This window comes from Lynx canadensis, chromosome A1, assembly GCF_007474595.2.
Source record: "Lynx canadensis isolate LIC74 chromosome A1, mLynCan4.pri.v2, whole genome shotgun sequence".
Lineage (NCBI taxonomy): Eukaryota > Metazoa > Chordata > Mammalia > Carnivora > Felidae > Lynx > Lynx canadensis.
Genome location: NC_044303.2, coordinates 21,504,437 through 21,528,967, shown reverse-complemented (window position 1 = coordinate 21,528,967; position 24,531 = coordinate 21,504,437). Strand labels below are relative to the sequence as shown.

At 35.9% G+C, this 24,531-nt stretch overlaps 1 protein-coding gene across 1 annotated transcript in view; it reads right to left on the bottom strand.

The window, feature by feature from the left end:
* The window catches only part of KPNA3 (karyopherin subunit alpha 3), a 100,232-nt gene that overhangs the window by 35,165 nt on the left and 40,536 nt on the right, over positions 1-24,531 (bottom strand). The window contains exon 2 of the mRNA XM_030310186.2: positions 15,123-15,167. Within this exon, the coding sequence (XP_030166046.1) occupies positions 15,123-15,167 (45 nt within the window). The remainder of the gene's footprint in view (positions 1-15,122; positions 15,168-24,531) is intronic.

Below are 24,531 nucleotides of genomic sequence, written 5' to 3'. Positions count from 1 at the left end.
CCACCACAACCACCACCACCACTGGAGGAAAATGAGACAAACCTAAACCTGCCATTCTACAAAAACTAGTCTGTACTCTTAAAAAACGTGTCACGAAAGATAAAAACTGAAGAACTGCCGGATTGGATGAGATTGAGGAAAAGTGACAAGTGCAACGTCTAATCCTGGACTGGATCTTAGATTCATAAGGACATTATTAGGAATTAGCAAAATATGAATTAGATCTATGAATCAGTAAATATTTATGTGTTAATTTGACAAATGCAATGTGGTTACATAGGAAAGTATATGTTTTTCTGAAATATGAACTGACATATTAAGGGTAATGGGGCATTATGCCTGCAACTTAACTGGTTTAAGAAAAAGTGTGTGTATGTGTGTGTAAATCAGAGAGAGAGAGAGAGTAAGGCAAATATAGAAAAAAGCTAACAAACAAGGAAGCTGGGTGTTGAGTGAAGAGTGCACAGTGTTTTTTGTAGTACTGCAAATTTGAATTTCACAATTTAAGTTTGACATTGTTTCAAAACTTAAAAGCATCTATGCATTGTACTTTGTGATTTGTAACATGGTTAATTTTAAATCTTTTATACGGCAATTTTAACATCTCTTGGAATTTATTTAAAAGTTTCCCTAAGTTCATCCGATTCTATTTTTATTGTTTTCTTCTAATTAGTTTCCAGTCTGAACAATGAAGCCTCCAAAGGCCTTTCAGGAATCGTACTCCATTTCTCCAACTCCAACAGGTATTTCAGGCATAAAAGCAATACAAAGCATAAATATAGCTAAAGCCTCTTACAAACAACAATGCCTAAAGCAGGGATAGCATTTTATCATGACATATGATGTTTGCAGTCTTTTTTTTTTTGGGGGGGGGGTAAGGAAGCTCATTTCTATACCTAATTTGCTAAGATTTTTTTCTTTTACCTTTTCAGCCACAAATAGGTGCTTCATTTTATTAAACTGTGCTTCTTTTGCATCTATTGATATTGACATACAATTTTCCCCTTTCATCTGTAATGGGGTAAATTAATTGACTTTCTAATGTTAAACTTAGAACCTTGCAATGTAAAATTTACAAGTTTGCAAGACCTGGGATAAACTGTTCTTGAAATTTTTTTTAATTAAAAAAATGTTTTTAATGTTTATTTTTGAGAGAGGAGAGAGACAGAGTGCAGGCAGAGGAGGGGCAGAGAGAGACACACACACAGAATCTGAAGCAGGTTCCAGGTTCTGAGCTGTCAGCACAGAGCTAGACGTGGGGCTCGAACTCATGGATGGTGCGATCAAGACCTGAGCTGAAGTCAGATACTTAGCGACTGAGCCACTCAGGAGCCCCTCCTGAAAGTTTAAAGAGTTATTCTTTACTGGATTTAATTTACTAATATTTTATTTCGTATTTTTAAACCTATGTTCATAGGTGAAACTGGCTTATAAGCACCTTTTCTTATGCTGTCTTGGTCACATTCTCAATGTCATGGGTTTGCTAGCTTCACAGAACAAGTTGGGCAGTGTTCCCTCCTTACCTTCTCTAAAATCATTTAATAAGAAATTACCTGTTCTTTGAATGTTTGCTGGAGTTCTGTCTCCAAGATTACCTTTTCTTTTTCAGGAGGTTAGAAGAGGTTAAACATTTTTAGCTACTGAAATAATTTCTTTATTTTTAGAACTATTCAGGTTTTCATTTCTTCTTGAGTTAGCTGGGTAATTTTTTTTTTCCAGTAGGAAGTTGGTCATTTCAGCTAAGTTTTCAAATCTATTGGCAAAAAATTACTCATCACCAAATTGTGGCACACTGTTGGCAAAATGGCTGTAATTCCCCCTTCCAATGCCTCTGGATAGTCTGATCCTGCCCCTGCACTGATTCCAGGTATGGCTGTGTGACTTGCTTTGGCAATAAGACATTACTCAAACGTACTTGAAAACTGCTTACACATCTGAGGATGTCCTCTCTTGCTGCTCTTACAATTCTAAAACCACCATGTGAACACTGTGCTAGCCTGCTACAGGATGAGGCTATGTAGAAGGCAACCAAGGTCTCAGCCAATAGCCAGAAAGTTGTGTGAGACCATCTTTAGATCATCTAATCACCAGCTAACCCATCATCGGTGAATGAGGGAACCCAGCAAATATCAGCTGAACTGACCCAGACTAGAAGAACCACTCTGCCAACCCACAAAATTATTAGTTGAATAAAATGGCTATTGTTTGAAGCTACTTGGTTTTGGATTGGTTTATTACACAACAAAAACTAAGTGATGTACTAATATTTTAAAACCTGTGCCACATATACATTAATATGCCTTTTAAATTGCTATTATTTGTTCTATATCTCCACTTACTATAAATTTCTCTTGAGAAGTATCTTTTTAACTGTATTCAACAGGCTCTGACGTAATTATTTTTCCTATCGCTCATTTCTAGGTAATCATAATAGCCACTAGGATTTCTGTGATGGTCAAGGTTAGAAGTCCTTCCTTCCTTTCCTCCTTCCTCCCTCCCTTCCTTCATTTCTTTCTTTTCACACTATGAGGTTTTTGTAACTATCTTATTCCCAGATTTCTAATTTAACTGTATGGTGATCAGAGAATATAGTCTGCACAACACTCTGAAATTAACTGATATTTGCCTTATACCAGATTTTCTTGAAGTTTCTCAGTCCACAGGGTAGGCCAAAGGAAATACCTAAATTTTTTTTAATGTTTATTTATTATTTTTGAGATAGAAAGACAGCAGGGGAGGGGATGAGAGAAAGGGAGACAGAGAATCCCAAGCAGGCTCTGTAGCTGTCTGTGCAGAGCCCAACATAGGGCTTAAACTCACAAACCCTGAGATCATGACCTGAGCTGAAACTAAGAGTTCAGCACGTAACACGTAATGGACTGAGCCACCCAGCTGCACCTAAATATTCTTTTCAAATAGTTAGGTGCAAACAACTTAACAGTCATTGGCAGGGGATTGAGGGGTTGTGGGGTTGGAGATTGTGTGGGGGGGTAGGGAGGCATATATATTGAAAGGAAAAAATTTTATTTCACTCTTAAACAAAATATGTGATTAAACAAATGCAGTGAGATCTAATGTCTAAATCATAAACTACCTCAATCAATCCCTAATAGTTCTGTGATATCTAAAAGATGTTAAATGTTGCGATGTTTCCCTTAAAATCTCACAATTTCCCAAATGTCCCTCTGGAGCCCCATGTTGCCTCAGTGCACTTTGGAAATTATAGCTTTATACTATCACAGAGCCATTTTTCAAGGGGTTTTATACATGTTTTTTAGAAAACACTTGCAAATTAAGTTATTTAACTTTTCTTTCCCCTATTAATTGGTGTGTTTATTACTGACAAGAAAATCTACCACAATGATTATGTCTTTAAGAAATTCTGCCTTGTAATTTTGTCAATTTTTGCTTTATATGTATTTGGACATACAGCACAACATTGAGTTGTGACTAACTTGTTCTGCGAGTGTTCCACAAGATAAGCAAACATTTCTAATACATTTTAATTTGGTAAATGAGTAGGGCGTGATGCCAAATGTCATGTGGTCACAACTGAGCCAATGGTTCTTCTCACTCTCTCAGTGTGGGATTGTGGGGAGATCATCTCCCATGCTCGGATGCTTGGTCTCAGGCCACGCTGCTTGGCAGAAATCAGTGATTTTTCAGAACGTTGCAAGGTGCCCACAACTGGCACTAGTATATATTTTGTCACTTCAAAGTACCAATGGACAGTCCTTTGCTTTTCCACCCAAGAGTAAGCTTAGGAATTCTTTGCTTCATTCTAGGTCAGATTGCCTGCAGATATAAACCCTTCTCTCTGCTGCTTATTGCCAGTTACATTAAGTACAGTATATGACAAGAGTTTATTAATACTGTAGTCAACATCCATGAGAACATATATAATAGCCCCCATGCATAAAAAGGTTGAAAAGAAAGGCAGTAAGAAGGAGATGATTACAGTGGAAGTTAAGAATGAAATCATTGAGAAGTACGAACGAAGTATCCGAATGGCCGAAACTGCAAGATTTTATAAGAAGTCTGCATCTGCACCTTGTCTGCAGGGGAGGAGGAGAAAAAGGCGGAGGAAACTCTCACTTCAAATGAGATTAGAGATGTGTAAAATTTTGTAGAAAACCACCACCTGAATAAGGCTATATAAAGCAGTGTGAGCAAAGAACCTGTCTAATAACCATGCGATGTCACATTTCTACAAAATCCTGAAAAGGAAGCAAAAGCAAGTGTCATTGGATAGGTTTCTTGTTATAGTTGCATGAAAAGAAAAATATTCCATTGAGCCAATAGATAGTAGTGATTCTGTTACTTGATAGTGAAAGTCATCTACACAAACCCTCCTGTCTCCCTCACACCAGCCACGAAGGTTTTCAAAGGCAAGTGCAAGTTAATTTGTTTTTAAAGTTATTATAGTTACTTAGTAAATTGTCTCTTTTATCAAAAATAAAGTAATGAATCCCACATTTGAACTGAAAGCATCCTAAGTAAGCCAAAATATCCTAGGGCATGAAAATCATACATTACTCTTAATAAAAACTATGTATAAGCCAAGAAAACATAATCCCTGGGCAGGTTTCTGGTGATTTAATTAAGCATTAAAGGGAGCTTCATCAAACCAGTAACTTAAACTGTCCCTTTACTTGACAATCTAGAAATTTTTACCCTCTAAGACATTGTACTACAATAAATTCAGCATCCATAAAAGGCATCTCTTTCATCAAGTGGGAGGGGAGCTCAAAAGATATGGGAACGACCCTAGTTTCAACACCTACTTTATGTTCAATCTCTCTCTCTCTCACACACACACAAACACATGATCCATTTTTAAAGTTCCTTTAAAAACCTATTATTAATCTATTACCCAACTATATATTTAACCTATTTAGACTTTCTGTTTTCTGACTATTAGGGTTGAACTACAGGGAATGGCCACTTTGTATGTTAAAAAGGTTACTTATGGGCAATTTCTTAAGACTCACCTAGTATTTTCTGAGTTAACAAATTCTATACATTGATGTCTATATAAAGTTCTTTTTCACTCCCAAATTTCTCTCTTCATCTTGAAAAAGTACATTCTATATCTAAATTCTATACCTAAATCTGTGGAATAAGCAATCACTTTTTTTTTTTTAAAGTTTATTTTCAGAGAGAGAGAGAGAGAGAGAGAGAGAGAGAGAGAGAGAGAGAGAGAGAGAATCCCAAGCAAGCTCCACACTGTCAGTACAGAGCCCAATGCAGGATTCAAACTCAAACTGCTGGATCATGACCTGAAGCGAAGTCAGACACTTAACTGACTGAGACATCCCCAGCAATCACTTCTTAAACACGTTATGAAAAAAATATCTATCAGCCCCACTTTGAATGCAACAGAATTAAATTTGTTTTTATCCAGCAATACATTCATTGTGTTAAATTCTTATCTAGCTTTAGTTCCTGTAAAATTAAAAATAAAATTACTTTTATTTCACAGAGCAGTAAATGAAGATACAGAGAACCTGGATAAATTAAATTATATACCTAGGAAATATCGGATAAGATTTGAACCCAGGTTGTGGCTGGTTACAGAGCTGTTTCTTAGATATATTTTACTACTTGCTTTATTTATTTATTTATTTTTTATCTAAAGCGTTCTAAAGAAGTAGGAAAAAATGCTCACAAGATAAGGCCTTCTCTTCAACATTAACATTTATGAAATGATACTACTGCTGTGCAGACATAAGGATAGTCACCCACAAGTTTTATATGTTATATTTACATTTTGGCCACTCTGCTCAGTGTATTATACTCTGATTAATTTCTTTTAAACCAAAACACTACTGGTTCATCAATCAGGTAAAAATCTGACAACATAACAAATTATTTTTCCTGAAGGATCACTTAGTTAATCTTATCAAACAACTGCTGCTTTCTTTTGGATTCTCATTTATTAATTCAAAGTTTTACATATGATCATTTCAACAGACATTGGAAAAGCATTTGACGAAAGTACAACATCCATTCATGACAAAAAAAACCTCAACAAAGTAGGTTTAGAGGGAACATAATAAAGTCCATTTATGAAAAACCTACAACATTATCCTTAATAGGAAAAAACTGAGAGCTTTTCCTCTAAGGTCAGGAACAAGACAGGGATGTGTCCACTCTACCCACTTTCATTCAACATAGTGCTGCAAGTCCTAGGCACAGCAATCAGACAACAAAAAGAAATACAAGGCATCCAAACTGGTGAGGAAGAAGTAAAACTCTCACTCTTTGCAGATGAATGATACTCTGTATGGAAAATCTGAAAGATTCTACCAAAAAACTGTGAAAACTGGCAAATGACTCAGTAAAGTGGCAGGATACATAATCAACATACAGAAATCTGTTGCATTTCTATATACGAACAATGAAGCAGCAGAAAGAGAAATTAAGAAAAAACTCTCAGTTATAGCTGCACCCAAAATAACAAGATACCGAGGAACACACCTAACGAAAGAAGTGAAACACTGGTACACTGAAAACTGAAGGCGGGGCAGCTGGGTGGCTCAGTCGGTTGAGTGTCCGACTTCGGCTCAGGTTACGATCTCAGAGTTTGTGAGTTCGAGCCCCACGTCAGGCTCCGTGCTGACAGTTCAGAGCCTGGAGCCTGCTTCAGATTCTTTTTCTTTCTCTCTCTCCCCCCTCACCTGCTAGTGCTCTGTTTCTCTCAAAAATAAATAAACATAAAAAAACCCAACAAATACCAATAGCATTTTTCACACAACTAGAACAAACAATTCTAAATTTGTATGGAACCACAAAGACCCCAAATAGTCAAAGTAATCTTGAAAAAGAAAAGCAAAGCTGGAGGCATCACAATTCCAGACTTCAAGTTGTATTACAATGCTGTAGTCATCAAGACATTATGGTACTGGCACAAAAATAGACATATAGGTCAACAGAAGAGAATAGAAAACCCAGTAATAAACCCACAACTATATGGTCAATTAATCTTTGACAAGGCAGGAAAGAATATCCAATGGGAAAAGGACAGTCTCTTCAACAAATGGCGCTGGGAAACTTGGACAGTAACATGCAAAAGAAACTGGATCGCTTTCTTCACCAAACACAAAATAAATTCAAAATGGTGTTAAAGACCTAAATATGAGAACTGAAACCATAAGAATCCTAGAAGAGAACACAGGCAATAACCTCTTTGACATCAGTTATAAAAGCTTTTTTCTAGATATGTCTCCTGAGGCAAGGGAAACAAAAGCAAAAATAAACCTATTGGGCCTACATCAAAATAAAAGCTTCTACATAGTGAAGAAAACAATCAAGACTAAAAGGCAACCTACATACAGAATGGGAGAAGATATTTGTAAATGACATATTCAAAATATACAAAGAATTTACAAAACTCAATACCCCCAAGATAAATAATCCAATTAAAAAATGGGCAGGGGTGCCTGGGTGGCTCAGTAGGTTGAGCGTCCAACTTCGGCTCAGGTCATGATCTCGCACTCTGTGAGTTCAAGCCCCGTGTCGGGCTCTGTGCTGACAGCTCAGAGCCTAGAGCCTACTTCGAATTCTGGGTCTCCTTCTCTCTGCCCCTCCCCCCACTCATGCTCTGTCTCTGTCTCTCTCCTCTCTGTCAAAAATAAATAAACATTAAGAAAAAAAATTTTTTTTAAATGGGCAGAAGACATAAACAGACATTTCTCCAAAGACATAACTATGGTCAACAGACACACGAAAAGGTGCTTGTCATCATTTATCATCAGGGAAATGCAAATCAAAACTTCAATGACATATCACCTCACCCTGTTGGAATGGCTAAAATCAAAAACACAAAAAGAACAAGTGTTAGTAAGGAGGTGGAGAAAAAGGAACCCTTGTGCACTGTCAATGGGAATGAGAACTGGTATAGCCACTCTGGAAAACAGTATGGAGTTTCCTCAAGAAACTAAAAATAGATCTACCCTATAATCCAGCAATCACGCTAGTGGGTATTTACCTAAAGAATACAAAAACACTAATTCCAAGGGGTATGGGGAACTCAACGTTTATCACAGCGTTCTTTACAATAGCCAAGATATGGAAACAGCCCAAATGTCCATTGATTGATGAATGGATAAAGAAGATACAGTATATGTATATATTATTCAGGCCTAAAAAGAATGAAGTCTTCCCATTTACAATGACATGGATGGAGCCAGAGAGTATTATGCTAAGTGAAATAATTCAGAGAAAGACAAATACCATATGATTTCCCTCATATGGTTTCATTTATAAAACAAATGAGCAAGAAGAAAAAAAGGAGACAGAGAGACAAACCAAGAAACAGACTCTTAATTATAGAGAACAAACTGATGGGTACCAGAGGGAAGGTGGAGAGGTGGAGGGTTTAAACAGGTGATGGGGATTAAGGACTGCGCTTGTGATGAGCATTCAGTTGTATGGAAGTGTTGAACCACTATATTGTACACCTGAAAGTTGTACGGTTTTACAACAGAAAGGTGTACATACACCTGAAAGTTCACTATATGTTAACTAACTGGAATTAAAAGAAAAAAGAAAAAAACTAATTCAGCATTAAAACCAATAACAGCATTTCATTAAGTTTTGATTGAGATAATTGTAAATTTGAATGCAGTTATACGAAACAATGCAGAAATCTCTAGCTCAGGTTCTCTTAATTAACATTTTGCAGAACTATAGTATAATATCACAACCAAGACATTGACACTGATATAATCCCTTGATCTTATTCAGATTTCCTGTCTTACTTGTATTTACTGTATGAATGTTTTAAGTGTATTAAATCTATACAATTTTATCACCTACACAGGTTCATATATCCATGATTTTAGTCAAAATACTGAACAGTTCCAAAAACAGAAGATGCCCTCCTGTTGCCTTTTTATAAGCAAACAACCTCCCTCTCCCTGTATCTAACCCTTGGCAACCACTAATCTGCCCTTCATTCCTAAAATATTGTCACTTCAAAAATGTTATATAAATGGAATCACACAGTATATGACCTTTTTGTGATGGGCTTTCTTTTGCCCAGCATAATTCCCTAAATATTTGTATAAGTTGTTGCATCTATTAACAGCTTGTTCCTTTTAATTGCGGAATGGCATTTCATGGCAAAGACATGCTAAAGTTTAACCAATTACCCTTTAAAGACATCTGGGTTGGTCCCAGGTTATGGCTATTCCAAAATAAAGCTGTTTTCATGTACAGGTTTTGTATGAATACCAGTTTTCATATCTCTGGAATAAATGAGTAGGAGTATAACTGGTGGTTATATAGCAGCTACATGTTTTCCAGAGTGATTATACCATTCCACATTCTCATCAGCAACATATGATTTAACCAATTTATCTGCATCTTCACTAGCTTTTCATGTTGTCATTATTGTTTATTTTAGCCATTCTGATAGATGCTTGCTTAGTTGGTTTTAATCCATAGTTCTCTGATGGCTAATCATGTATTAATAATCATCATCATCATAAGTACCATCTGTATATATCCTTCACTGAAATCTCTTCCATCTTTGCCCATTTTCTAATTAGACTCTTTTTTGTTTTTTGATTTTTTTAATTTTTTTTTCAACGTTTATTTATTTTTGGGACAGAGAGAGACAGAGCATGAACGGGGGAGGGGCAGAGAGAGAGGGAGACACAGAATCGGAAACAGGCTCCAGGCTCCAAGCCATCAGCCCAGAGCCCCACGCGGGGCTCGAACTCACGGACCGTGAGATCGTGACCTGGCTGAAGTCGGACGCCCAACCGACTGCGCCACCCAGGCGCCCCAATTTTTTTGATTTTTTTTAATATTAACATTTAAGAGTTCATTATATATGCTAGATACTAGTCCTGTATTGGATGTGTGGTTTTCTTCTTGCCTCTAGTTTTTATTTTCATCTTCTTCACATGGGTTTTCACAGAATACAATTTTTTAATTTGTTAAGCTCCAACTTTCTTTTTATGGATTATGCTTTTGTGGTCAACTATAAAAACTCTTCGCCTGGCTCTGGATCCTGAAAATTTCCCTCCATTTATAGTTTTATGTTTTACATTTAAATCTAGGATCCATTTTGTGTTTTTGTATAGGTGTGACAATTAGGTTGAGGTTATTTATTTATTTATTTTTGCTCATGAATTTCCAACTGTTCTAGTACCATTTGCTAAAAACGATATTCTTCCTCCATTGAATTGGTTTCGCACCTGCTAAAAGTAACTTGAGTGTATTTGTGTGGATTTGTTTCTGGGTTTTATCTTCTGTTCCATTGATAAATGTGTCCAAGAGCCTTAATACTGGGTAGAGCAATTGCTTCTATGTTATTCTTTGTCAGGATTGTTTTAGGTTTGTAGAGTCTGTGCCTTTCCATATACATTTCCGAATAAGCTGGTCTGGTCTACAAAAAGACTTTGGTGGGATTTTGATAAAAACTCCATTAAACCAATAGATCAGAGAATAGGCATCTTTACTATGATGAATTTTCCAGTTCATGACCACAGTATACATCTCTCCATTTACTTAAGTCTTACTTGATTTCTTCCATCAGCATTTTATAATATTCACCATACATATCCTATACATGTTTTGTTAATGTATAACAAAGTATTTTATTTTCTTCAGAGTGGCTATAAATGGTATTGTGCTTTTAATTTTGGTTTCTGCATGTTCGTTGTTAGCATATATAAGTGATAGACTTTTACATGTTAATCTTGTTTCTGTGACTTTGCTGAACTCAATTATTAATTCTAGGACCTTTTTTGCAGATTCTATATTAAATAAGAGCAGTAAGAATAGGCATCCTGCCTTGTTCTCAGATCTTAGGGGGAAACCATTCAGTCTTTTCACCATTAAGTATGATGTTAGCTGTAGGTTTTTTTGCAGATGTTCTTTATCAAGTTGATCAAGTTCTAGGGGCACCTGGGTGGCTCAGTCAGTTAAGCATCCAACTTTGGCTCAGGTCATGATCTCATGGTTCACGAGTTCGAACTCCACGTTGGGCTCTTTGCCGACAGCCTGAAGCCTGGAGCCTGCTTCAGATTCTGTGTCTCCCTCTCTCTCTGCCCTTCCCCAGCTTGTGCTCTCTTTTAAAAATAAAAAATAAAATTAAAAAAAAGTTGAGCAAGTTCTATCTGCAATGTATCAAGAGTTTTATCAAGAATGAGTGTTGGATTTTGTCAAATGCTTTTTCTGTATCAACTGATATGATAATATAAATTTTCTTTATTATCTTGTTAATATAGGGAACTTAGGATTTTTTTAAAAAAGATATTTTACTAAAAGGTCAAACAAAACAATTGTACTGTATCTGATTAGTGAAAGTATGGCATTTTGGTGGTGGTTTTCATTATGTTAAGAACTTAATGTGCCCCACCCCCAGATCTAATGACAATAAAATCCTATGGGATATCTAACTGATAAGTCACCAAGAGAAGATTATATAAAGTTTAATATAATTTGCCAAAGTTAAAAATGCCAGGGATAGGCTTTGGATGGATTTTCAACTCATGAGGCATTATTCACTGAACAAACATTTATATTGAGAGGCATTATAGCATAATGGTTAAGAGCTTTCCCATTTATCAGCTGTGTGATTTTAGGCAAGTTATTTAATTCCTATGTGACTCTGTTTACAACATGATCTAAAACAGAAGTACAGACCTCTGTGTAAGTGTTGATGCATAAGTACCTAATTAAATAGGAAAGTAAAATATCAAGGAGGTAAAGGCAAAAAAGTTCAGAGAAAAAAATTTGAGGCCAGTAAAACACTACATATTAATAACTAGAATTCATCTTTAATCTGACAGAGCAGTATCAATGTTATTCAAAGTATAGTCCTTAGGGGCGCCTGGGTGGCTCAGTCAGTTAAGCATCCGACTTCAGCTCAGGTCATGATCTCACAGTTCGTGGGTTCAAGCCCTGCATCGGGCTCTGTGCTGGCAGCTCAGAGCCTGGAGCCTGCTTCGGATTCTGTGTCTCCCTCTCTCTCTCTGCCCCTCCCCTGTTCACGCTCTGTCTCTGTCTCAAGAATAAATAAACATAAAAAAAAACCAAAAAACAAAGTACAGTCCTTGGACTGGCTAAGATTTTCTCAAACTCTATGCTACAGGTCTGCCCCAAAATATGGAGATTTTGCCAGAAATCGATTGTCAAACTATACACATTGTTTATTTACATTATTTATTTATTTACGCAGAAGGATTTTTTTGGAAAAGGAAGCAGCCAGTCCCTTGTTTAGTATTTGACATAAGCTCCCTAACTTGTCAGATTAGGACTTTTTGAGTAGCACTGCTCTGTAGCATAGTATTTTTTCTTGAAAATTCAATAAATTATTTAAATACACAGAAAATTTTAAGATATCATAATCAATTTCATTTCTTGAAAATTAGCATTTAATGAGTATGAACTATTGGTCCAGAATTTGACTAGGCATTTAGGATGGGCTGGGAGAGAGATTTGGGAGTACTAGGCAGTGGGGAGTGCTGGTTATTACCTCCACTTAAGAGGATACAATCTAATAAAAATAGAGCTCATCTATGAAACTCTGGAAACTAGTTTTCTTGTATTAACAAGAATCTCAATGTCATTAACGACAATGCTGTGATTTTCTCCTTAATGGAGCTATAGAGATAGCAAGGCTAGAAGTAGACAGACACTCTGACCATAAAGAATAAAGGAATCTTCTCTTGAAGGGCTCTCCATACCTCTACAGAATGGTATCAAATCAATTAAGCTTTGTTTGAAGTTTAGGCTTTGTTTCAGGAACTGTTCACATTCTGGGGCTTACTCAGGGAATTCTGAAATGTGAAGTAAGGAAATTTCTTGCGATTTCCTTAATTAATTTCATTTTTGGTCCTTCTATAAGAATTTCTAGGAACTAATTCTAGTAACCGGAAAGGAATAATTCTTTTTTAGGAATAAAAAGAATAAGAGGACTCTAAGGCAAACAAAGTGGATATTAAAAAAGATGTACTGTGACAAGCAAGAAATTTTAATTCTATAAATTAAATACAGAAGGACAGTACAACTATAGAAAAGGAACAAACAACCAAATATTAAGACAAGTGAATAGCTTAAGTTAATAAGCATATTTGAAGGGCTAAAAAGCTTAAAACAAGAGGAGGATTCTGAATAATACCAGGACCAATATAAAAGTTTTGAGTTGTATTCCAAGCATGAAAATTTAAGGGAAAGTAAAGGCCAACTCTGGGGATAGCTGGTATAATGTTAACGATGTTTTATTCTACATTCTACTGTCTCAATATTAAGAACACATGATCTTCACATGATGAATGAAAACCAGACACAAAAGGACCACTTACTGTTCTATTACATAAAGTTCAACTATGCAAATAATCTCTAATATTAAATATCAGGATAATGGTTACCCTTGGGGAAAAGGAGTAACTTGGAAGGAGCCTTGGAATACAAGTAATGTTCTTTCTTGATCCAGAAGCTTATTATACAGATAACTGTATAACAGTTCACTTTGTGAAAACTCATCAAGCTTAAGATGTGTTGACTTTTTTTTTATTAAAAAAAATTTTTTTTTACTGTTTTTATTATTTTTAAGACAGAGAGGAGACAGAGTATGAGTGGGGAGGGCAGAGAGAGAGGGAGACACAGAATCTAAAGCAGTCTCCAGGCTGTGAGCTGTCAGCACAGAGCCCGATGTGGGGCTCAAACTCACGAACTGTGAGATCATGACCTGAGCCGAAGTCGGACGCTCAACCAACTGAGCCACCCGGGCGCCCCTGACTTTTTTCTATGTATGTTATATGCTAATAAAAAGTTTAAAAGAAAAGAAAAAAAAAAAAAAAAAGAAGCTAGGTACAAAGTGTTCAGATTGGCAAGGAGCCTACCTCACTCTTTATTTAGCTAGTTGACTTCTCTGGTCCAAATGAACCAAGGATGTGAAAAAACTTGAAAATATAATTGCCAAATCACTGTTGTTAATTGGTAAGTATCTTTGAAGAGGTTAAGGAGTTGAAATAACACTGGATTTACCAAGCATTTTTCAATTGTAATAAAGATTGGGGGGAGGGGTTGCAGGAGAATGAATTTCAGTAACTATATACTATTTATGAGCATAAACCATTGATGCTGGGTAAAAATTCATGACCCAAAATGGGTATTAAATAAATACATATTAAGTACATAAATGCACAGGTCTATTTAGTTTTAGTGACTGGGAGAGTGTTACTCTCAGAATCAAGACTTTCCTTCTCTTTAAAACTGAAAAATTTTAAGATGATAATTTTAATTTAGGAATTTCAGGAGTGAAGGAAAAGGATCTAACCTAAAACAAACACAAAGATTTGAATATAAGTTCCAAAATATATTTTTTTAAATGATCACATATAGAGAACTAGTTATGTGTATTTTTTTTTAAGTTTTTATTTATTTATTTATTTCGAGACAGAGACGGCACAAGTGGGGGAGGGGCCAGAGAGAGAGAGGAGAGGAGAGAGACAGAGAATCCCAAGCAGGCTCCTCATTGTCAGCACAGTGTCCAATGCGGGGCTCATACTCATGAACCTGAGCCAAAACGAAGAGTTGGATGCTTAACCCAACTAACCTACCTAGGTGCCCAATTATGGTATTTTCTTGATTGGCAACTGACATATTTGCTTCAAATAAAATGTGCTTGCATGAAAACACAGTATCATAAAGGTAACTCTAAAGTCCTCCAAAAAAATAGATGAAAATACAATAAAGTTTAACAGCAGTTGCATTTAATTGGTAAGATATAAGGTTATTCTACTTTTATTTTTCTAAAGAATCTTGAACAAGTATATATAACTTTTACACGAAGAAGGTGGAGGAATCCTGTCTGGCACATAGCCTAAAAAAAAGAGGATATTAAGGAAAAACCCACAAGAGTATCTAATTTCATCAGATGTGACAACTTCAATGCTGGCATTAAAGTACTTCACACAGTACATAGCACCTCAATAAATGAAAGCTTTCAATATATACCATTATAAACTATTTAATGATGTATATGCTGTGTGGTTTAGGGTTGATCACTAATTTGCACAGTATTTTCATTATTCAAGTCATACAGAATTTTAAAATCAGAAAAATCTCCTATTTACTTTCTGTTTCTGTTACTTTCTTACCTTTCGCAGTTCAACTGTCACTTCATTTCGGTGTCTTCGCATTGTCTAAAAAGAAAAATAAAGAATATTTAAGTACCTACATATTGACACTGCTAGTAGATACGTTAAGGTCTTAGGCATTTTTTTTTAATTTTTTTTTTTCAACGTTTATTTATTTTTGGGACAGAGAGAGACAGAGCATGAACGGGGGAGGGGCAGAGAGAGAGGGAGACACAGAATCGGAAACAGGCTCCAGGCTCTGAGCCATCAGCCCAGAGCCCAACGCGGGGCTCGAACCCACGGACCACGAGATCGTGACCTGGCTGAAGTCGGACGCTTAACCGACTGCGCCACCCAGGCACCCCGGTCTTAGGCATTTAATATTTAAAAAATTTTTAGAAGTAATTGCTCTTTAAGGGTTGAGGATTGGTCAGTTTTAGACTTTGAATGAAATATAGGAGGTTAAAAAGCCAAAACTCCTGTCTATTTTACTGGATATCTGTTGGTTAATTTTGCGGGGAACATGAGGTGGGGCTTGGCTGCCTAGAATCCATTCCCCTTTCCTAACTGCACCCAGGTTTCTCTGTGGAATTATATATCCTCTGCTGTAGACTGCCCTGATGGAACTGCCTATTAAAGTATCTCACTCTGTCCTCGTTTTGAATAGGGCATGAGACCAAAACCATGCCAGCAGAACTCTCTCCCTCATAACTCTGAACCCTGAGCAAAGTGGAAAGGAAAAAAAAAAGAGTAGGTTCTATTCCCAGTTCTCAGGTGTTGCTACTCATTCTATGAACTACCCATATGTTTCCAAAAAATTGTTTTTCCTTAAATCAGCCAGAGTTGGTTTTTGTTGTTTACAACCAATTAAATCTATCTCAAATGATTCATGTTTTAAAAAAGTAAAGAACTCATTGTCATGGCCTTAAAACCACATGAAAAGGAAAATAAATTTGGGATAAATATTTTGTATCAAAAGGCAAACAAGTATCCTTTTTTTTTTTTTAATGTTTATTTGTTTTGAGAGAGAGAGCACACAGACAGGAGAAGGGCAGAGAAAAAGGGAGAGAGAATCCCAAGCAGGCTCCATGCTGACATGGGGCTCAATCTCAGAACCATGAGGTCATGACCTGAGACGAAATCAAGAATCGGAACGGATTGAGCCACCCAGGTGCCCCCAAAGAAGTATCCTTCAAAGTTTACTGAGAGGCTCCATCAGCCATGTCTTATCAGGAATGACTGAAATGATTAGATATCCCCTCTCTCCCTTGATATGCTAATACAATGAATTATTTTATTACATATGTAAGTATGTAAAATCCTTAGTTTTGGAATAAAGGCTACATAAAGGTTACATGGTCATGGTATATTATTATAATATATTGCCAGACTCAGTATGCTACTATTTTATTTGATAATTCTTTTGTATGGTATCGCTGTCAAGTTTTCTTAAATTGCAGTGATAAACTCTCCTTTGGGGAGAAACCCCATGAAAATCAAATTATAAAGTTTGCTAAATATACCAAAATATTAATCTAAACTTATGCTTAAATATAGATATATATTCAATGTAAACAAAACTGCCAAACAAAATTCAAATTAGTAGCATTCATTTAATGTAATGAAATGATGCACTGATAAAATTATTATCACTATTAGGGTTCAACAGTAGAAAGACAGCCTTGAATCTAATTCTATACTATGTTTCTGTGTTTTGACTTTAATAGTATTAATATAGAGACTGCTTAATACACAGACTGCTTCATATATTTATCATAAAGAATGGTAATAAATGTTGAGCAATCTTCAAATACTAATATTAATTTGATAACTCTAAATTGTCTTGATTCACTGAAGATTAGAACTATACTGCTGTTAAAATTTATTTGCCTACATGAATATCTAATTCAACTGTTACTGGAACGGAGAAGAAAAAAATATCTTTTTTTTTTTTAATTGGTTTCAGGAGTAGAATTTAGTGATTCATCACTTACATATAACACCTAGTGCTTATCACAAGTGCCCGCCTTAATGCCCATCACCCAATTAGCCTACTTCCCCCAACCTACCTCCTCTCCAGCAACCCTTGGTTTGTTGTCTATAATTAAGAATGTCTATGGTTTGCCTCCCTGTTTTTATCTTATTTTATTAGAAAAAAATATTTTAATTGCAATAACAACTACACTTGTTTATGAACTGTTATGATAGGAATACAACAAAAAAGATCTAGGCAACATATCCCTTAAAAAATATGATCAGGTTAATGCTACATTGTAATTCACATCAAAATACTTCAGGATCCATAGGAGTAGTGAGTCAACTTCCGAAGTTCCCTAAATTAAGAATCCACACTCCACATTGGGTTAGCTAGCATTTAAAGCACCCATATCAGAAGTTAGCTCCCAGTTAATAAGTGCTTCGAATACCAACATCTGAATTTAGGGAGTGGTTTGTTAATTAGTATAAAAGAGATATTGGAAATAGCTTTTTATTGCCAAAATGGAATTGCTCAAGATATACAGACTGGTTAGGAATGTTGTGCAGGTGCCTTGATTCTTACTTGTTTGCAGTTTAAGAATCTGGAAAGCCCTGCAGTCTGTCTTCAGAGAGGTTTTTGAATCCCTTTGATCCTATATCCCACACCTTCTAGGAGGATTTTGTCACCTAACCCTAATCAGTTCTTTATGGTGTATGCTTACAGATGAAGTTTTACTGCAAGGTGGTAACTGCTTGCTAATACGTGTTTGTGTAAGTGGCAGAATTCTAAAGCTTGTTTTATTATAACGTAACACACTGGTAGTAAAATTTCTAAGGAAAATACATATATTATCTCACCTATCTCTAATAGTTAAAGGCCTCCTACTCATCCAAAAGAACCATATGTATGTAAAATAGCCAAATGGCTTAGGTCAGTTAGCCACAGGTACTGACTACTATGTACACGATGAAAGTACCATTGAGTTAGTCATGACTTGTTCCGTTCTCTGAATTACAGAAGAGGCTCCACTTTGGGCCTCTTTCTTTCATTCTTCTGAAGTTGATGGCATCTGCTCTCATGTCTTCAATTTCTGTTTGATGACCACTCTCAAAATATCTATCTTTAGCTCAACCCTCTTGCCTGAGCTCCAATCTGTAAGAATAATATTCACTCACTCAACAAAAATTTACTGAATTCATCTAAAACGCACCAGGCAATATGCCTGCAACTAGGACAAGTATAGAATTTACAGCCTAGTACAGTGGTCAGCAAACTACAGCCTATGGCCCAAATCTGATTGCTGTCTGTTTTTTTGTAGGGCCCGACAGGAATGGTTTTATACTTTTAAGTGGTTATATCATAAATGATACTAAGTATCCACATAATATCCTTATTTTTTTATTTTTAAATTTTTTGTAATGTTTATTTACTTTTGAGAGAGAGCGAGAGACAGAGTATGAGCAGGGGCAGAGAGAGGGAGACACAGAATCCAAAGCAGACTCCAGGCTCTGAGCTGTCAGCACAGACCCCAACACGGGGCTCAAGCCCACGGACCCTGAGATCATGACCTGAGCCAAGGTCAGATGCTTGACCAACTGAGCCACCCAGGTGCCCCATAATATCTTTTTTTTTTGTCTCTTGGCTCCCAAAACCTTCAATATTTACCATCTGTCTGTCCTTTTAAGAAAAAGTTTGTGAACAGTTGGTCTACTAAAAAACATAGGATTAATAAGCAGTAATACAAATGTGTTAAATGTTAAGATGGGAAAGTAAATAAAGTTCTTTATCAGAAGGAGACATATCAGAGAATCAGGAAAAAGCTCCCTGAAGAAATTAAATACGTCTGTATGTGTGTTTGGGGGTAGAGGACAGATTGTTGCAAGGCCTCCCATCCAGGATGCTTACAAATATCGTAATAGCTGGTCCCTCTTGTCCCTTTACTCCTCACCTCGCAAAAAAATACCTTCCCCCTAAAAAATTACTCTTCCATGAATATTCCCAATATTAGGAAAAAGTACCATCATCCAAACAGTTGTAAGAACCCCTATCTTGGGAGATCATCCATGTCTACGCAGTCTCTCACTCTTTGTTATCCAACAAGTCACCAAAATAGGATTCAAACCTTCTAGCTCCACTGCCATTATCCTAGACTAAGCCACTATCATCTCACCTGGTTCACCACAATAGCTAGTGTACTTGTGTTGTCCTTCTCTTGAATAAAACTTCTCAATGAAGTTTTTAATCACCTGCCATCTCCCACCTCACACAAAAAAGGGAAAAATGTTACCAGGACAGCCAAACCAAAATCCCAAGGACAAAATCTACAAAATTGGGTGACAGGGTATCCCCTTGAATTCTCAAATACAAGCAGGATCTGGTTACATCGCCAACTATAGGACTCACATGGTATCAGCATATATATAGAAGGAAACAGAAGGATAGAAGTAATATAATAGGGTAAATGAAGGACTTGAAGCCAGAAAAACCCCAAATCACAAATCACTAGAGTCTAGAAAGGCAATTTGAGAATAGCTACAAATGGAAAAGATCTTTTGTATATACCAATACTATAAAGTAGGAAAAGTAAGGCTCTAGATTCAAAAACTAAGGACTGAAATCCCCCTTCTTGGGCGAAGCCCTAAACTGAAAAGAATTTCTGGGAGCAGAATACCAAGTGAGCAACACAGGCACAATGAAGCAAAGAAAAGGAGGGTCCAGATATAAGTGGGTTAATGAAACAGATCTCAGAACACAGGAAGCCAAATACTTCTTATCATTTCATAAAAATCAACAGAGGAAGGGGTATAGATAGGGCGGAAAAGGAGACAAACTATCCTGACCAACCTCTTGCTCCAAAAAGTTCAGGAAAGCCTATTATAAAATGAACAACAGAAAAGGATTGGGGTCAAATCCCATGTCGTAAGAAATGGGAAAATAAGGAGCAGAATGTTGACACTAAAAGCTTGCTACCAAAAAGCCATACCTATAAAACATAAAAATTATATCCAAGATAATGTGAAATAACATTTTGTATCAGAATTAGAAAAACTCAGAATTAGAAAAACTTAGAAATTAGGAAACAATTTGAAGTAAAAGAAATAAATTATTTCGGAAAGGAAACCTAACCAAGAATAATCATGAGATTCAATACACAATAGATAATGCTTAAGAGACAAAGAATGTGCAAATAAATTTTTAAATCAAAAAGAAATGAAGGTGAGGGGTGTGTGGCTGGCTCAGTTGGTAGAGCATGTGACTCTTGATCTTGAGGTTGAAATTTCGATCCCCACATCGGGTGTAGAGATTGCTTAAAAATAAAATCTTAAAAAAAAAAAAAAAACAGAAATGAAGGTGAAAATTATTAGAATGAAAGTGACAATAAAGTTAAGCAAAGATCCTAAATACACATAAGGAGTCTTCAAAGAAGAAAACCAAAGCAATGAAATACAGCAAATATTAAAAACTATAATTAAAGGGACGCCTGGATGGCTCAGTCAGTTAAGCATCCGACTTCAGCTCAGGTCATAATCTCAGGGTCCGTGGATTCGAGCCCCGTGTCGGGCTCTGTGCTGACAGATCAGAGCTTACTTTGAATTCTGTGTCTCCCTCTCTCTCTGCCCCTCTTCTGCTCATGCTCTCTGTCTCAAAAAATAAACATTAAAAAAAAAAAACTATAAAGAGAAAAAAGTCCTGCAACTAGAAGTCTTGAAATTAAATATTGAAAGAGTACACCAATGCCTGGGAAATCAACTGAGAAAAACCAATACTAAGATATATTACAAAAACAAATGGATTTCCAAAAAAGAAAAAGAAAAGAAGAAGAAAGAAGAAAGAAAGAAAGAAAGAAAGAAAGAAAGAAAGAAGAAAGAAAGAAAGAAAGAAAGAAAAAATGCCTCTGGGCATTAGACCAAAAAAATCTAGCGATTTATAAGGTAGATCTAATAAATCAGTTCAATAAGGTCACAGAATACAACATAAAAACACAAAAATCAATTGTATGTCTATATACTAGGAATGAACACATGGGCACCAAAATTAAAAATACACCCAGTATCCTTTATAATCTCTCAAAAAATACTTAAGTATAAACCTAACGATACATGTATAGGACATACATGTGGAAAGCTACACAACACTGATGAAGGAATTCAAAGATCTAAAACAATAGAGAGACATACTGTATTCATGGATTAGTAGACTCAACTTGGTAAACACGTCAATTCTCCCCACAATAACATACAGATTTAACCCAATTCCGCTCAAAATCTCAGCAACATTCTTTGTAGATACAGAAAACAGTGTTCTAAAATTTATATAGAAAGGCAAAGTAATATGAAGAGCTAAAACAATTTTTAAATTTTTTTAGTGTTTATTTTATTTTTGAGACGAAGAGAGACAGAGCATGAGTGGGGGAGGGGCAGGGGGGGAGAGAGGGGGGGGAAAGAGAGAGAGAGAGAGAGAGAGAGAGAGAGAGAGAGATACAGAATCCAAAGCAGGCTCCAGGCTCTGAGCTGTCAGCACACAGCCTGACACGGGGCTCAAACTTGTCAACCATGAGATCATGACGTGAGCTGAAGTCGGATGCTCATCCAACTGAACCACCCAGGCGCTCCAAACAATTTTTAAAAAGAAGAAAGTGGAAGGGACCAGTCTATCCAATTTCAAGATTACACAGCTCTAGTAAACACTGTGTGATACTGGTGGATCAATGGAACAGGATTAAAAACAAAAACAAAATAGACCTATACAAATATGCTCAAACTGATTTTTGACAAAGGGTAAAAGTAATTCAGTAAAGGAAAGACAGACTTTTCAACAAATGGTGCTGGAACAGGTAGACACTGCTAGACAAAATGTATGAATCTCAACTTAAGTCACATATACTACACAAAAATTAATATAAAATGAGATCACATTTAAGTGTAAAACTATAAAGCTGTTAGAAAAAAAATCTCTGGGATCTAGAGCAAGGCAAAGAGTTCTTAAACTTGACCTTAAAAGCATGATGCATAAAGAAATAACTGGTAAATTGGACCTCATCAAAATTAAAACATGTTGCTCTGAGAAAGCCCCCATGTCAAGGGGATAAAAAGCTATAGACTGGGGAAAAAAAACTGCAAACAACATATCTAATAAAGGGCTAATATCTAGAATATATAGAGAATTCTTAAAGCTAATTAGACAATCAATTAAATTAGAAAATGGGCAAAAGAAATGAAGAGACATTTTATCAAAGAGGATATACAGATGGCCAAGAAGCACAAGAAAAGATGTTCAATGTCATTTGCCATTAGGGGAATGCAAATTAAAACCACAATGAGATATTACTATACATCTATCAGAATAGCTAAAATAAACAACTGTGACAACACCAAATGTTAGTGAGTATGTGGAAAAACTCATACATTGCTAGTGTAATCGTAAAATGGTACAGCTATTAGGAAAACAGTTTCTTAAAAAACTAAACATGAAGATACCACAGTACACAGCAACTGCACTTCTAGATATTTCTCCCAGAGAAATGAAAACTTATGTTCACAAAAAATCTGTAAATAAATATTTACAACAGCCTTATTCATAAAAAACCCAAACCTGGAAACACCCCAGGTATCCTTCATATAGTTTATATGGAGTTTTGGTTATATAGTTTAACCACACTACATATCATGTAGTATTACCAAACAGTAAAAAGAAATGAACTATTGAGACAAACAACAGGAACGAATCTCCAGGGAATTATGCTAAGAGAAAAAAAAAAGCTAATCCCAAAAGGTTACATACCATATGATTCCATTTATATAACATTCTTGAAGTAACAAAATTACAGAAAAGGAGATTAGTGGTTGCCAGGGATTAAGGGTGGGGGGCAGGGATGGGAAGGAGGGAGAATGGCTACTAATTGGCAACAAGAAAGAGCCTTGTGATAGAAATGTTTTATATTTTCACTGTATAAATATCAACATTTTACTATAATGTTACAAGATGTTATCACTGGGGGAAACTGGGTACAGGGTACATAGGTATTTTTCTGTATTATGTTTTACAATTGCATGTGAAGCTATAACTATTGCACAATAATGGCCAATTTTTAAAAACTTTTTTAAAAAGGACACACTTGACATCAGATGCTGAGGAAAAGGGAAAGAGGTCACAACCAATGTCAATGCACATAATAGGGAATCAACAGATAACTGTAACTTAAAAGGGGGGGGAGCTAAATGATGCTAACCACTGTAACAAATATACAAACTTTCCAAAATTCCAAAAAGTAAACTAAAAAATTGTAAATAAAACAGATCCCATATAAGTATTTTACACAAAAATAAATGGGAATAGGGAGGAAATAGGGTAAAGAGCTCAAGGAAATGAGGCTACCCTTTGTCTTCACAAGCATATGAAAATGCATCACACACATGTATGAGAAAATTAAACTTAAAGAAAAGCAATTCCTAAAAATAAAAGATTAAAAAAATTAATGAACCTAAATATGTATCCACATGGCGACACAGTTACACTATCCCACATAACTTTTCAAGATAGTAATTTGTATATGCCCAGTCAACCCTAAAGACGAGGTAAGCACAAAGAAAACTCTACACTTTTTTCAGCAATTCTACTACTGGTTAGCGTCTTGAGATTATTCTTACCCTGTTGTGTATGTATCTGGAATAAAGGAAATGAGTAATAATGTGATATTCTAATTCTATCATCCCAGGTATCAAAGGAACTTCAACCTGGGACAAAGGAGTCAAAGTTATATGATAGATGAGGCTCAGTAAAACTCTACCTACTTGAGTTGGAAATACCAATATATGCAGAATACATCTTTTTTAAAACATTCCTAGGTGTGTCCACTTAAAATTCCTAAATCTGTCAAAAACACTCAGGAGCCACCTTGAAGGGGCTCCAATGGGTCAAAGATGGCCAATGAAAGTACTAATAAAAATAATAACTATAATGAACAGAAACATACACATGATTCAATTCATGAATTCAGAATATGAAAGAAAAACTAATTGGTCATCACTGGAAGGTGCTAATGAGCCACCTCATTGTTCTGAAAACTGATAAATGGAAAGAATCAAGAACTCGTTTTGCCTTTACCTAAACAAATTTTATCATGGGGGTAACCTAAGTGAGGGGAAGCTTCTGTTGAAAATATTATTCCAACTAATGAAGAAGAAAGGACAGAATTAGAGTATCACCATTTACAACTCCTAGTAAATAATAAATTTAGGCAATGTTCCTCAATGGCTGTCAGCATTACAGAGAGAGACATCAGACACTAAGTGTAGTCCTGATGGAAGAGAAAACCATCACATAGTATGTACTCTTGTCCCCTCTGCCTAAAATAACCTGACCCTTATTCAGACTTCAGATTCAACTATTAATTTTAGGAAATACAGAGGACAGATAAACATGTTAAATGACACCGTAAGAGGCAAAAAAAAA